This window comes from Mesoplodon mirus (assembly GCF_964341445.2).
Source record: "Mesoplodon mirus genome assembly, chromosome: 7".
NCBI lineage: Eukaryota > Metazoa > Chordata > Mammalia > Artiodactyla > Ziphiidae > Mesoplodon > Mesoplodon mirus.
Window position 1 is genome coordinate 56494515 of NC_138983.1, and position 15816 is coordinate 56510330.

At 38.8% G+C, this 15816-nt stretch overlaps 1 protein-coding gene and 1 pseudogene across 3 annotated transcripts in view; both read left to right on the forward strand.

The window, feature by feature from the left end:
- Positions 1-15816, forward strand: part of RAB6A (RAB6A, member RAS oncogene family) — an 81619-nt gene that overhangs the window by 19468 nt on the left and 46335 nt on the right. For both annotated transcript variants that reach the window (XM_082629121.1, XM_082629120.1), the window contains exon 2: positions 15385-15443. In XM_082629121.1, coding sequence (XP_082485247.1) covers positions 15385-15443 — 59 coding nt within the window. The remainder of the gene's footprint in view (positions 1-15384; positions 15444-15816) is intronic.
- Positions 7660-9253, forward strand: LOC309807838 (zeta-crystallin-like; annotated as a pseudogene). Its single transcript has one exon. The product of its transcript is annotated as a zeta-crystallin-like (transcript).

Genomic DNA, 15816 nt, shown 5'->3' on the forward strand with positions numbered 1-15816 from the left:
TTAGAGAAAGACTTTTAATCGGTAACACAGACACTGTGATAGTCTTAAACTGTTGCTTCATCCTCCTTCAAAGCATGTCCTTTATTCTCCATAAAGAAAAACAAAAGGTGTATTTTTTTTTTAACAGACCAACCTATGATTGCTTGCTTTTTTCACTCTTAGTGACAATTTTTAATGAACAGAAAATGTTAGTTTTTTTTTTTTTTTTTTTTTTTTTTTTTTTTTTTTTTGCTGTACGCGGGCCTCTCACTGCTGTGGCCTCTCCCGTTGCGGAGCACAGGCTCCGGACACACAGGCTCCGCGGCCATGGCTCGCGGGCCCAGCCGCTCCGCGGCATGTGGGATCTTCCGGGATCGGGGCACGAACCCGTGTCCCCTGCATCGGCAGGCGGACTCTCAACCACTGCGCCACCAGGGAAGCCCCAGAAAATGTTAGTTTTAATGTAGATAGATGTACCCAATCTATAAAAATCTGTGATTTTTGTGTCCCATTTTAAGAAGTTTTTCCATAGCCTGAGTAATGAAGATAGTCTCCCCTATTATATTTTAGAAATTTTGTTTTGTTTTTTGTGTTTTGTTTTGCATTGCCTTTCACATTTAGGTTTATAATCCAACTGAAATTGATCTTTATGTGTACTATGAAATAGATGTCAGGTTTAATTTTTTTCAGTATGGATATGTAATTATCCCAACATCATGTATTTAAAAACATTTCTTTTCCTCAGTGCTCTGCCATGTCGGTTTTATAATGACCAACTGTCTATAAATTCATTGACCTGGTTCTAGAATTTCTATTCTGCTAATTGCTTTGTCTACCCTTGCAACAATACAAAACTTACTCACTATAACTTAATATAAAAATTACTGATTTACCAGAGAGCAAATCCTCCCACCTTATTCTTTTTTTTTGGGGGGGGGGTACGCGGGCCTCTCACTGTTGTGGCCTCTCCCGCTGCGGAGCACAGGCTCCGGACGCGCAGGCTCAGTGGTCATGGCTCACGGGCCAAGCTGCTTTGCGGCATGTGGGATCTTCCCGGACCGGGGCATGAATCCGTGTCCCCTGCATCGGCAGGCGGGCCAAGCTGCTTTGCGGCATGTGGGATCTTCCCGGACCGGGGCATGAACCCGTGTCCCCTGCATCGGCAGGCGGACTCTCAACCACTGCGCCACCGGGGAAGCCCTTCCCACCTTATTCTTTTTATTTAAGAGTGGCTTGGCAATTCTGGCCTTTTGCAACCCTGGGGAAGGTTTTTAAAATAGAGCTTCAATTTCTTTAAGATTTTCTTTTTTCTTTCTTCTTTTTCTAGGACTTTGTACATTTCATCTACTGTTTCAAATTTATTAGTGCAAATTACTCATATTACTCATGTTTTTAAGTCTGCAGGATCTGTAATCATGCTTCATTAATTTCTAATACTAGTTATCTGTACCTTTCATTTCTTCTTGGTAAGACTTACTGGAGGTTTATAAATTTAATAGTTTTTTGTTCAAAGAACTTAAACAGCCTTGGTCAGCCTTGTTGACTCTCAATTGTGTGTTTTCTGTTTTATTTCTGCTCTTTATTTCCTTTCTTATAGTTTCTTTGGTTTATTTTGCTGGTCTTTTCCAACTTCTTGAGAGAGGGATACATAGCTCATGTTTAGTTTTTTTTTCCCCCTAATATATGCTCATATAAGTGTGTGTGTGTGTGTGTGTGTGTAATTGTATAAATTTCCCTTTAAGTACTATTATAGTAGTGTTTTGGAGATTTGCTCTGCAGTATTTTTGTCATTCAGTACAAAATGCTTTCTAATTTCTATTTTGATTTCTCCTTTGACTCATTGGTTATTAGAAGTATATTATTTCAAAACACTTGGAGACTTTCTAGTTTTCTTTATATTTTTGATTTCTACTTTAATCGTACTGTGGTCAGAGAATATATTTTCACTGTTTTTAATTTTCTTGAGACTTTTCTTTATGGTCCATATGTTATGTCAGTTTTAATAAATATTCCCTTTGTGCCTGAAAAGAATGAATTTGTTAGGTGCAGAATTCAATATATGATCACTAGATCAGTTTTGTTAATCAAGTGGTTCAAATATAATGTGTCTTTATCAAATTTTTGTCTATTTTGTTATTGAGAGAGGTATGTTAAAATTTCCCATGGTGATTGTGGCTCTGTATATGTATCCTTGTAGTTTTTCCATTTTTAACTTACAGGTTTTTGAGACTTTTTTTCTGGCCACACCACGCGGCATGCACTATCTTAGTTCCCCAACCAGGGATCAAACCCGTGCCCCCTGCAGTGGAAGCGCAGATTCTTAGCCACTGGACGTCCAGGGAAGTCCCTGGAATTGTTATTGTGTTCTTGGTGACTTCAACCTTTTGTCATCATCAAGTGTTCCACTATTTCTAGTAATGCTTTTTGCCCTAACGTTTACTTTTTTTTTTTCCTTTTGCGGTACGTGGGCCTCTCATTGTTGCGGCCTCTCCTGTTGCAGAGCACAGGCTCTGGACGCACAGGCTCAGCGGCCATGGCTCACGGGCCCAGCCGCTCTGTGGCATGTGGGATCTTCCCGGACCAGGGCACGAACCCGTGTCCCCTGCATCGGCAGGTGGGCTCTCAACCACTGCACCACCAGGGAAGCCCAAAGTTTACTTTGATGTTAGTATAGGTATACCATCTTTCTTTTGGCTAATGTTTTCATAGTATTTATATTTTTCTATCCTTTTTAATTAATTTATTTATTTTGGCTGCCCTGCCCCGCATATGGGGGATCTTAGTTCCCTGACCTACCAGGGCTCGAACCCGTGTCCCCTGCATTGGCAGGCAGATTCTTAACCACTGTGCCACCAGGGAAGTCCCTCTATCTTTTTACTTTCAACATTTTTGTATTCTTATGTTTCAGATGTGGCTTAGTAGTCATCTAGTTAAGTTTTGTGTTTGTCCAGTCTGATAATTGTTTTTAAAATTGGAACATTAGTACATTTACATTTAATATAATTATATATTTGGATTTAAAATAAATCTACCACCTTCTCAATGTGCTTTCTTTTTGTCCTCAGTGTTTCTTTTTCTCTTCTTGTGTTATTTGAATTTGTAGTCTTTTAAAAAATTATTCCATATTCTTTATTAATTGGAAAGTTATACAATTTTTTTTTTCTTTTTCTTTTTGTGATTAGCCCAGAAGTTGTAGCATGCAGCCATGACTTACAAAAGTTTACAGGTAATTAATTCCTTTACCCTTCTGGGCAGTGCAGGGACCTTGGCAGTCTAATTCTACTTACCATTCTTCCTTCTGACTTGACTTACTATGTGTACTTTAAGTGTGTGTGTGTGTGTGTGTGTGTGTGTAAAACCCCATAAGATGTTATTATTTCAGACAGTGATTATTTAGATTTTTTTTTACAAGGAAAACTTTTTATTGAAGTGTAACGTATAGAAAAGCATATGAATCTTAAGTGTACAGCTTGGATGAGAAAAATTGCTAGTTATATTGACCTGAATATTCCCATCCTTACAAAATTATTTCTTACATTAATTAATAAATTTGGCCTTCTGGTTCTTAAACCTCAGTTCACTGAGTTTTATCATAAGTGTGCCCCTGTGAGCTGTATCTACTTTCATTTTTCCAAGAATGCAGACTCTGGACAAACTTAGTGAATGCTGTCTACTTGATGGTTTCTTTCATTGATTATTTCATTTAGCACTAGGCAGGGACCAACATTGAGTGTAGCCATGAACCAGATAGATGAGATTCCTGTTCTACAGCTTATCATTTGTAAGTTGGGAGAGGTAAACTAGTAAATAAATGCACAAACAAGATAATATGAGTTAAGTTCCTTATATTGCCATTTTTTTCTTATTTTTCCCCGTAAGAAGAAGTGGATCATACTTTTCTACACTTAGACCTAAAAAGTTTTTGAGTAAGGTTAATGCTGGAAAAGCTAGTCTTATGCTAGTACTTATTTTGAACTTCCCACTGAACTGTTCTTTGAGGGTACAGATTATTTCCAAGTCATCTTTTTAAAAACCTTTTTTTTTATTGAAGTATAGTTGATTTGTGTATAGCAAAGTGATTCAGTTATATATATGTATGCATGTATGTATGTATATTCTTTTTTTTTTTTTTTTTTTTTTTGTGATATGCGGGCCTCTCACCATTGTGGCCTCTACCATTGCGGAGCACAGGCTCCGGACGTGCAGGCTTAGCAGCCATGGCTCACGGGCCCAGCTGCTCCGCGGCATGTGGGATCAATCCTCCCAGACCAGGGCATGAACCCATGTCCCCTGCATCGGCAGGTGGACTCTCAACCACTGAGCCACCAGGGAAGCCCCTATATTCTTTTCCATTATGGTTTATTACAGGATATTGAATATAGTTCCCTGTGCTATACAATAGGACCTACTTACTTATTTATTTATGGTTGCATTGGGTGTTTGTTGCTGCACGCGGGCTTTCTCTAGTTGGGGTGAGTGGGGGCTACTCTTTGTTGCGGTGTGTGGGCTTCGCATTGAGGTGGCTTCTCTTGTTGCAGAGCACGGGCTCTAGGCATGCGGGCTTGAGTAGTTGTGGCTTGCGGGCTCAGTAGTTGTGGCTTGTGGGCTCTAGAGCACAGGCTCAGTATTTGTGGCGCACGGGCTTATTAGTTGCTTCGCGGCATGTGGGATCTTCCTGGACCAGGGATCGAACCTATGTCCCCTGCATTGGTACGTGGATTCTTAACCACTGCGCCACCAGGGAAGTCCCTAGGACCTTTGTGTTTATTTTATATATAGTAATTTGTATCTGCTAATCCAAAACTCCTAATTTATCCCTCCCCCAGCCCCCTTTCCCCTTTGATAACCATAAGCTTGTCTTCTAAGTCTTTGAGTCTGTTTCTGTTTTGTAAATAAGTTCATTTGTATCATATTTTATATTCTACATATAAGTGATATCATTTGGTATTTGTCTTTCTCTTTCTGACTTAACTTCACTTACTTAGTATGATAGGTCCATCCATGTTGCTGTAAATGGCATTATTTCATTCTTTTTGATGACTGAGTAGTATTCCATTGTGTATATATATACCATATCTTCTTTATCCATTCATCTGTTGATGGACATTTAGGTTGCTTCCATGTCTTGGCTAGTGCTGCTATGAACATTGGGATGCATGTATCTTTTTTAATTAGTCCAACTCGTCATTTTATCCTTAAGATACATTCATAGATGAATGTTAACTTTGTTGTAGGAATAAAATAAAAGCCCTGCTGCCATCTAAAATACTTCTAGAAATACAATCTTAGGCTGAAAGTAATTTTTTTTTTTTTGGTCGCCCTGCATGCCTTGCGGGAATCTCAGTTCCCCAAACAGGGATTGAACCTGGGCCATGGCAGTGAAAGCCTGGAATCCTAACCACTAGGCCACCAGGGAGCTTGGCTGAAAGTAGTTTTGAGAGGTAATTTAGTTTTTCTCTCCTCCAGGCAGAACCACATCTGATACTGAATTCATACGTTCATAATGTAACCAGGAAAGAAAAGTTCCACGAAACTGGTTTACACGAGGAAAATCTCAGAGGCTCCAAGGAACCTGTTACGCTTGAAGAATAACCAGTGGCTTTCCATCATTGTCAGATGGTATTTGTGTTTGGCAAGGTTAGGAGATGAGACTAGAAAGGCTCAGCTCAAGTTTGAATGCCTGCTAAGGATCTTTAGCTTATGGAGACTGGGGAGCTTTGGAATGTTTATAAATTGTTGAAAGATACCTCTGGCAGTATAGAGGATGGACACTTTGTTTGCACAGTGCTTTATTCTCTTGTTCACCCTCTTTCAGTGGTTGTAAACTCCTTTGCGTTCAAGGCCTTACTTACATTTGTTTTACATTCTCATCCTCCAACCTCCTTGTTTCCTAGCACTTGGAAGTTTTGGAATGAAGTGAGAAATAGTAGCCATCCAAGCATTAATATATTTGTTTATGTTTTATTCATCTTTGATAGGAGTAGCCAGTGGGTCATTACCTTTATGTGAATATCTTTTCTGTCTTCACGTTTTGTGTAGTCAAATATTTTTTGTTTTTACTTTGGATGTCTCCATTTCATCATCCTGGAAACTCATATCATAGGTCTAGTGCCTTTAACATAAATATTATTATAAAGAAATAAAGCATATTTATTAAAAAACAACTTTTGAACCATAAATGTGAAATTACTTATTCAGCAAATATTTTATACAACCAAATTCATTCTCCCTGTTTTTGAATGTTATTGTACAAGTTTAGTTGTAGTTCTCTTTTTTTTATCATCTTTATTGGAGTATGATTGCTTTACAATGGTGTGTTAGTTTCTGCTTTATAGCAAAGTGAATCAGCTCTACATATACATATATCTCCATATCTTCTCCCTCTTGCATCTCCCTCCCATCCTCCCTATCCCACCCTTCTCGGTAGTGACAAAGCACCGGGCTGATCTCCTGTGCTATGCGGCTGCTTCCCACTAGCTATCTATTTTACATTTGGTAGTGTATATATGTCCATGTCACTCTCTCACTTCATCCCAGCTTACCCTTCCCCCTCCACGTGTCTTCAAGTCCATTCTCTACGTCTGCTTCTTTATTTCTGTCCTACCCCTAGGTTCCTCAGAACCTTTTTTTTTTTCTAGATTCCATATATATGTGTTAGCATATAGTATTTGTTTTTCTCTTTCTGACTTACTTCATTCTGTATGACAGAATCTAGGTCCATCCACCTCACTACAAATAACTCAACTTCATTTCTTTTTATGGCTGAGTAATATTCCATTTCTTCCTTTGTTTTTTTTTTAAGTTTTAGGAAAAATGAAATCTTTATTCAATTTAGGTCTTTAGAGAAAGGCTACTAGCTTTATTGAACTTCAGTGTTGTTGACTAGGTTTGCTACATTGGAGTAGTGTTAGCTTGGTTTAATTGATTTTCTGTTTTGCTGTAGAATTGCATCACCTAGGTGAGACATCTTGTCTGTGATATTGCAGTGAGTTTTGCTTGAAGCTGAGCTTTTTTGCTGTGGTCCCTAGGTACCTTTTTCAGGTGTCTTCGTTACCATGATGGACTACAGATAGTGTTGTTTTTGTGTGTTTGTTTGTTGTATTTTTATGCATAACTCCTAACTAAAATCATAGCATCTGATTTAAGATACTGTTATTATCATAGCCTGTTAATCTTTTATAATGGCTTATTTTTGTGGGGAAAAATTAGAAAATATAAATATCTTGTTGTCTGTTTCAGTATTATCTGACCAATATAACTGACCAGATTATGAAGCAGTTCATAAATGTTCATTTATATAGGTGTAGAATAATTGAGACTTCTCCTTTTATGCAAACATTAGTCTTATAATCTTTGAATCCTAAGTATTCTTGAAGAGTGTATTATGTGAGGAATTACTTTACCACTTACAGAAGTTATCTCTTAAATTAGTATACCTTGGTCTTCTAGAGGCCCAATAATTAGTTCCTCTAATCTTTAATAATCAGCCCTTTTTTTTAGTTATCTTTGGTGCTCCAGTATTAAAATTATTATACATAGTAAAATTTACCATTTTAACTTATTTCTATGTGTACAGTTCAGTGGCATTAAGTATTTCACATTGTACAATAATCACCACGATGGATTTTATTTATCTATCTATCTATCTATTTATTTATTTATTTATGGCTGTGTTGGGTCTTCGTTGATGTGCGTGGGCTTTCTCTAGTTGTGGCGAGCGGGGGTTACTCTTCATTGTGGTGTGCAGGCTTCTCATTGCAGTGGCTTCTGTTGTTGTGGAGCACGGGCTGTAGGCGTCCCTTGCACTGGCAGGAGGATTCGTAACCCCTGAGTCACCAGGGAAATCCACAATAGATTTTTTTTTTTTTTTTTTTTTTTTGCGTTATGTGGGCCTCTTACCGTTGTGGCCTCTCCCGTTGCGGAGCACAGGCTCTGGACGCACAGGCTCAGCAGCCATGGCTCACGGGCCCAGCCGCTCTGCGGCACGTGGGATCTTCCCGGACCGGGGCACGAACCTGTGTCCCCTGCATCGGCAGGCGGACTCTCAACCACTGCGCCACCAGGGAAGCCCACGATAGATTTTTAATAACAGCTTTATTGAGATGAAATCATACATCACACAGCCCTTTTTTCCATGGAATCTGAGGGAGCTCTTGCAGATTTTGATTTCCCACTCTTGAACTCGTATCTAGATCACCATGGTGACTGAACAGAGGTTGATGAGAGCTATTAGAGTTTTTTAATTTGTGGACCAGAAGTGATGAAACTCCAGTCGGATGTTGCCATACCAATTCTGAAAGACCATCAGGTTCTAATCAAAGTCCAAGCGTGTAGTGTAAACCCAGTGGACACACAAATTCACTCTGGTACCTACAGTAGAAAACCACTTCCACCTTATACTCTTGGATTAGATATGGCTGGGATAATAGAAGCTGTTGGAGAATGTGTATCTGCTTTCAGGAAAGGTGACAGAGTTTTCACTACCAGCACGATCTCTGGGGGCTACGCAGAGTATGCTCTGGCAGCCAATTACCCTGTTTACACACTGCCGGAAAAAATGGACTTTAAACAAGGAGCTGCCATCAGTATCCCATATTTTACTGCTTATTGAGCTCTGCTCCACAGTGCCTGTGTGAAACCTGGAGAAAGTGTTCTGGTTCATGGAGCTAGTGGAGGAGTTGGGATAGCAGCATGCCAGACTGCTAGAGCTTATGGCTTAAAGGTTTTGGGCACAGCTGGTACTGAGGAAGGACAAAACACTGTTTTGCAAAATGGGGGCCACGAAGTGTTTAATCACAAAGAAGCTAATTATATTGATAAAATTAAGAAATCTGTTGGTGAAAAGGAGTTGATGTGATTATTGAAATGTTAGCTAATGTAAATCTTAGCAATGATTTGAATCTTTGTCACATGGAGGACGAGTAGTAGTTGTTGGCAGCAGAGGTCCTGTTGAAATAAACCCACAGGAGACATCATGGCAAAGGAATCTAGCATAATAGGAGTTGCTCTCTATTCATCCACCAAGGAGGAATTTCAGCAGTTTGCAGCAGCCCTTCAAGCTGGAATGGAAATTGGTTGGTTGAGACCAGTATTAGGTCTTCAGATTCCACTGGAGAAGGTGGCCCATGAAGATGATATTCAAAGCAGTGGGGCTACTGGAAAAATAATTCTTCTCTTAAAATGATTAATCATTTCATAGATTTCCTATGGAATTAGAGATCTCTTACCTCAGTTTTATGTACACTACATTTGCTTTAATTAGTATTCATTTGATTCAGTGAGTTTCTTATATTAAAAAAAAGATTTATCTTTAGAGCTCATAGGCATTGGAGTGCAATTTATTTTATAGCTGGCAATAAAGAATATTGCCTTCTACCTCTCATCAAAGAATTATTATAGTAGGAAATAGAATGTTAGTGGTCACTTGGCATTGGAGTATATTACAGAAATTCCTAACTGATACTTGATCATTAATTCCATACTTTGACTAAAACATGCTAATTCAAAATAAGACTGGTTGATTTCCAAGCCTACTTCACCTTATAAAGATTCTTTAGTCTCTGATTAGCCGAGAACTATATTTGACTTTGAAGATTTTCTGGACTAAACGAGACCCCATTTCCAAACTACTCTCATCTAGATCTACAAGTCTCTCAGAAGGGCAAGATAAACAATGTCTAGATAAATTTGTTAGTTTTCCAATATTTCCCAATGTATTAATGACATTCACTAGTTTAAAGATTGATTACCAATGATCCATATATTCTGAGGACAGCAGCCTTATATTTGGTATAATATGATACTAGGTACAATTTCCAAATAAATACTTATTGATTGATTAAACTTCAAAGTAGATTTAGAATTATCTGTTTATGTGATGGGGATCATATATTTTTATTTAAATTTATAAATGAAATTAACACATTAAGAATGATCTGCTTTTGTTATAACATGGTAACTGCAATAAATTCTAGAGGAAATTAAAATTTTTTTTAAATAATCATATACAATTCACTCATTTAAAGTGTACAATTCAGTAGTTTTTAGTATATTCACAGAGTTGTGCAACCATCACCAATATCACTGATGAACAGAGAGAGATGCAAAAATCCTCAACAAAATACTAGCAAAAGAAATCCAACAATGCATTAAAAGGATCGTAACCATGATCAAGTGTGATTTATCCTAGGGATACAAGGATTTTTCAGTATCCTCAAATCAATCAGTGTGATTCACCACATCAACAGATTGAAGAATATAAGCCATATGATCATCTCAATACATGCAGAAAAGGCTTTTGACAAAATTCAACACCCATTTATGATAAAAATCTCCAGAAAGTGGGTATAGAGAGAACATACCTCAACATAATAAAGACCATGTATGACAGATCTACAGCTGACATCATTCTCAACAGTGAAAAGCTGAAAGCATTTCCTCTGAGATCAGGAACAAGACAAGGAACAAGGATGTCTGCCACTTTTATTCAACATAGTTTTGGAAGTCCCAGCCACAGCAGTCAGAGAAGAAAAAATAAAGGGAATCCAAATTGGAGAAGAAGTAAACTGTCACTTTTTGCAGATGACATGATACTATACATAGAAAATCCTAAAGATGCTACTAGAAAACTACTAGAGCTCATCAGTGAATTTGGTAAAGTTGCAGGATACAAAATAAATTCAGAGAAATCTATTGCATTTCCAAACACTAACAATGAAAGATCAGAAAGAGAAATTAAAGAAAAAAATCCCATTTACCATTACATCAAAGAGAATAAAATACCTAGGAATAAACCTACCTAAGGAGGAAAAAGACCTCTCCAAAAACTATAAAACGCTGATGAAAGAAATCAAAGACAACACAACAGTTGGAGAGATATACCATGTTCTTGGATTGGAAGAATCAGTATTGTCAAAATGACAGTACTACCCAAGGCAATCTACAGATTCATTGCAATCCCTATCAAATTACCAATGGCATTTTTCACAGAACTAGAACAAAAAAATCTTAAAATTTGTATGGCAACACAAAAGACGTTGAATAGCCAAAGCAATCTTGAGAAAGAAAAACGGAACTGGAGGAATCAGGCTCCTAACTTCAGACTATACTACAAAGCTACAGTCCTCAAAACAGTATGGTACTTGCACAAAAATAGAGCTATAGATCAATGGAACAGTATAGAAAGCCCAGAAATAAACCCACGAACCTGTGGTCAATTAATCTATGACAAAGGAGGCAAGACTATACGATGGAGAAAAGACAGTTCTTCAGTGAATGGTGCTGGGAAAACTGGACAGCTACAGGTAAAAAAAAAAAAAATTAGAACTTTTTTAACACCATAATAAACTCAAAATGGATTAAAGACCTAAGTGAAAGACCAGATACTATAAAATTCTTGGAGGAAAATATAGGCAGAACACTGTTTGACATAAATTGCAGCTATATCTTTTTCAACCCATGTCCTAGAGTAATGGAAATAAAAACAAACAAATGGGACCTAATTAAACGCAAAAGCTTTTGCACAGCAAACTATAAACAAAACAAAAAGGCAACCCAGAGAATGGAAGAAGGTATTTGCAAACGATGCATCCTGACCGACAAGGGATTAATCTCCAAAATTTACAAACAGCTCATATGGCTCAATATCAAAAAAACAATCCGATCAAAAAATGGGCATAAGACCTAAATAGACCTTTCTCCAATGAAGACATACAGATGGCCAACAGGTACATGAAAAGATGCTCAACATCGCTAATTATTAGAGAAATGCAAATCAAAACTACAGTGAGGGACTTCCCTGGTGGTGCAGTGGTTAAGAATCCGCCAGCCAATGCAGGGGACACAGGTTCAATCCCTGGTCCGGGAAGATCCCACATGTCACGGAGCAACTAAGCCTGTGCACCACAACTACTGAGCCACAACTGTTGAAGCCCACCCACTCTAGGGCCCGCGTGCTACAACTACTGAGCCTGCATGCTACAACTGCTGAAGCCCATGTGCCTAGAGCCTGTGATCCACAGCAAGAGAAGCCACTGCAGTGAGAATCCCGTGCACCGCAACAAAAAGTAGCCCCTGCTCGTCACAACTAGGGAAAGCCTGCACACAGCAACGAAGACCCAACACAGACAAAAAAAAAAAAAAAAGATTTTTTTTTTAATAACCCTAGATACCTTTTTTTTTTTTTTTTTTTTTTGCGGTACGCGGGCCTCTCACCACTGCGGCCTCTCCCGCTGCGGAGCACGGGCTCCGGACGCACAGGCCCAGCGGCCATGGCTCACGGGCCCAGCTGCTCCGCGGCACGTGGGATCCTCCTGGACCAAGGCACGAACCCGTGTCCCCTGCATTGGCAGGCGGACTCTCAACCACTGCGCCACCAGGGAAGCCCCCCTAGATACCTTTTTTTTTTTTTTTTCTTTTTTTTTTTGCGGTTTGTGGGCCTCTCACTGTTGTGGCCTCTCCCGTTGTGGAGCACAGGCTCCGGATGCACAGGCCCAGCGGCCATGGCTCACGGGCCCAGCCGCTCCGCGGCATATGGGATCCTCCCAGACCGGGGCACGAACCCGTATCCCCTGCATCGGCAGGCGGACTCTCAACCACTGCGCCACCAGGGAGGCCCTAGATACCTATTTTTAATGATCTTTTTTTTTTTAAGATGTTGGGGTAGGAGTTTATTAATTAATTTATTTATTTTTGCTGTGTTGGGTCCTCGTTTCTGTGCGAGGGCTTTCTCTAGTTGTGGCAAGTGGGGGCCACTCTTCATCGCGGTGTGCGGGCTTCTCACTATCACGGCCTCTCTTGTTGCGGAGCACAGGCTCCAGACATGCAGGCTCAGTAGTTGTGGCTCACGGGCCCAGTTGCTCCACGGCATGTGAGATCCTCCCAGACCAGGGCTCGAACCTGTGTCCCCTGCATTAGCAGGCAGACTCTCAACCACTGCGCCACCAGGGAAGCCCCTAGATACCTATTTTTTATCGTCTGAAAAAGAGTTGAGTATCAGTTCAGCAAAGGTGTTGTTTGCTTAGTGTGATGTGACAAGCAGTGTCAAACTCTGATGATGTGGACTAAACAGGACAATTATAGAGCTTATGATCAGGGAAAACAAGCATTAAGCAAATCATTATAAGTTTACATACCATTTTACAGAAGGTTTAGGGGTAAACAACAATAAATTTACAAGGATCCCATATTGAAGAATCATATTTAAAATGCTTAATAATGAAAATTTAATCTTTTGAATAAAAACCGTTTCAACAAACAAGCTATTTTGTATTTCTTCATTATATATTTTATTTATAATGAAGCTCCTTTGCTTTTCTCCACCACTGTTTCCCCCACCACTATTTTGCCTTTTATCTCTTCAGATTTTTAGATTTACTTTTTATAGATTCTGATCAGTGTTAAATAATAGTAGTATTGGGCTTCCCTGGTGGCGCAGTGGTTGAGAGTCTGCCTGCCGATGCAGGAGACACGGGTTCGTGCCCTGGTCCGGGAAGATCCCACATGCCGCAGAGCGGCTGGGCCCGTGAGCCATGGCCGCTGAGCCTGAGCGTCCGGAGCCTGTGCTCCGCAACGGGAGAGGCCACGACAGTGATAGGCCCGCGTACCACAAAAAAATAAATAAATAAAATAATAGTAGTATGTGTATTGTTCCTGACTTTACTATGATTGGTTCTAGGGTTTTGCCTTTAAGTACATATGTATTCTTATATATAAAAAATATTTTGGAAAAACATATACCAAAGTTTTAATGTTAGTTATGTATAGGTGGTAGGATATACGTAATTTTCACTTTGTTCTTGGTCTTTTCTGTGTTGCCCGCTTTATAACATGCATTTTGCTCTTTTATATAGAAAAGGAGGGACATTTTTCAAAACAAAATAAAAACTGTATGTACTATTTACTAATGAAGAAATGCGTAGGTCTACTCATTGCTCCAAAAAGAGACTTCTTCCCAAACATCAGTTTGCTTTTGACCAGGGTGTAGGGAAACTAGCTTTAGCTGTTCAACCTGCTACTTTAGATTCTTTAAAATAAGACGTTTGGGAGTAGGTGATTTTATGGGATTCTTCCTTCTTTGGCTCAGTTTTTTCCTCAGGTTTTCCTATGGCACATGGATGGGAGGACATTTTAAGAGGCCAGGATCAGGTCTCTAAAAAGCAAAAGTTGAAATCAAAAGTTACTTAAATTCATACAAAAATATGAGTGACATGGTATTGTTTTTTTTTCTCCCCAAAGTATTTACATTTGGGAGAGCATTTGAGATATTTATTTGTTCAGTTCTTTTCTAATTGATATAGTTTCTTGTTTTCATTTAGTATTTATTGAATCTATGCCAAGCTACTGGAGATATAGGAAAATTAGATATGGTTCTTGCCCTTGAACACTGTGCCCATTGGTAAGGATATTGGCAGTATACCACTATTTTTTACCTAGTGGCACTTTCATGTGGATTAACTTAAAAATACCAATACAAAGTAGTATTATGAATCTTTGGGATTGCCCTGCCAAAGAATAGAGATCTGATCCTGAAATGAGTTTCAAAACAATTTTCCATTGTCATTTCATTCTTACTCTTAAACAGTCAAGTTCTTGCAGCCCTCATACCCCTCCTAGAACTCTTCATATTTAGTTTTTATGCTTCCCGAGATTAAGCTTTGATTCACTGAATGAAGTGGACCTGACCTTCATATTCCCCAGGTTACTGTCCAGGAAGTTAACTATAATTTCTTCCCAGTGTAATCCAAGTTCTTTTTGTTAGGGCTCAAGTAAATATCTGCTTGCCTTTTGTGAATTAGAGATGTCAGCATAACTGATTGTTTTCCTCCATCTTTTCTCTTAATTTTCCTCATCTCTTAACTAAATAAATATTCTTTTACCTGTGCTCTCAGTTTGAGAGATTATCTTTTGTTTGTTTGTTTGGGTTTTTTTTATAAGGAGGAGGAGAGGAAGAGGAAGGGGGTGGGGAAGAAGAACTTATTTAGTTGTTTTGCCTGGGCTGAGTCTTAGTTGCGGCACACCGGATCTTCGGGATCTTCATTGCAGCATGTTTAGTTGCAGCATGTGAGCTCATAGTTGTGGCATGCAGGCTTATTAGTTGCGGCCTATGGGCTTCTTAGTTGCAGCATGCATGTGGGATCTAGTTCCCCAACCAGGGATCGAACCCAGGCCCCCTGCATTGGGAGCGCAGAGTCTTACCCACTGGACCACCAGGGAAGTCCCGAGATTATCTGTTATTAAAGAAAGACATTTCAACAAACTCAGGGCTGTATGTTTGTAAATTATTGTTAGTAGAACCATTGCAGATATTTCCCAATGAATTGAATCGCAGTTCTCTGTAGAAAAATTGCTTGAGAACCCAATTTAATGTGTTAACTGAATCAATCTTTTTTTTCCTTTTCATTTCAGTTGGAAAGACATCACTGATTACCAGATTCATGTATGACAGTTTTGACAACACCTATCAGGTATTTTGTTTATGCCAACCTACTAGTTGTCTCTTATGTGTTACAAGTAATACTCAAGGTCCTTTTAAAAATTCATTTATTTACATTCAGACATGGATATAAAAGCATTTTCTGTAATCTGTAAAATTCTGTATAAATACAGGATTCTATGACATTTTCATCTATACTTGAAGTCAAGAATAAGTGAGTACTATAATTAGAAATCATTAACAGAAGATTTGGGAAGTTCACACATATGTGGAAAATTAAATAACTCATTCCTAAATAACCAGTGGGTCAAAGACAATCACAAGGGAAATTAGAAAATACTTCGAGATAAATAAAAAAAAAAACCCACAGCATATCAAAACTTATGGGATACAGCTAAAGCAGT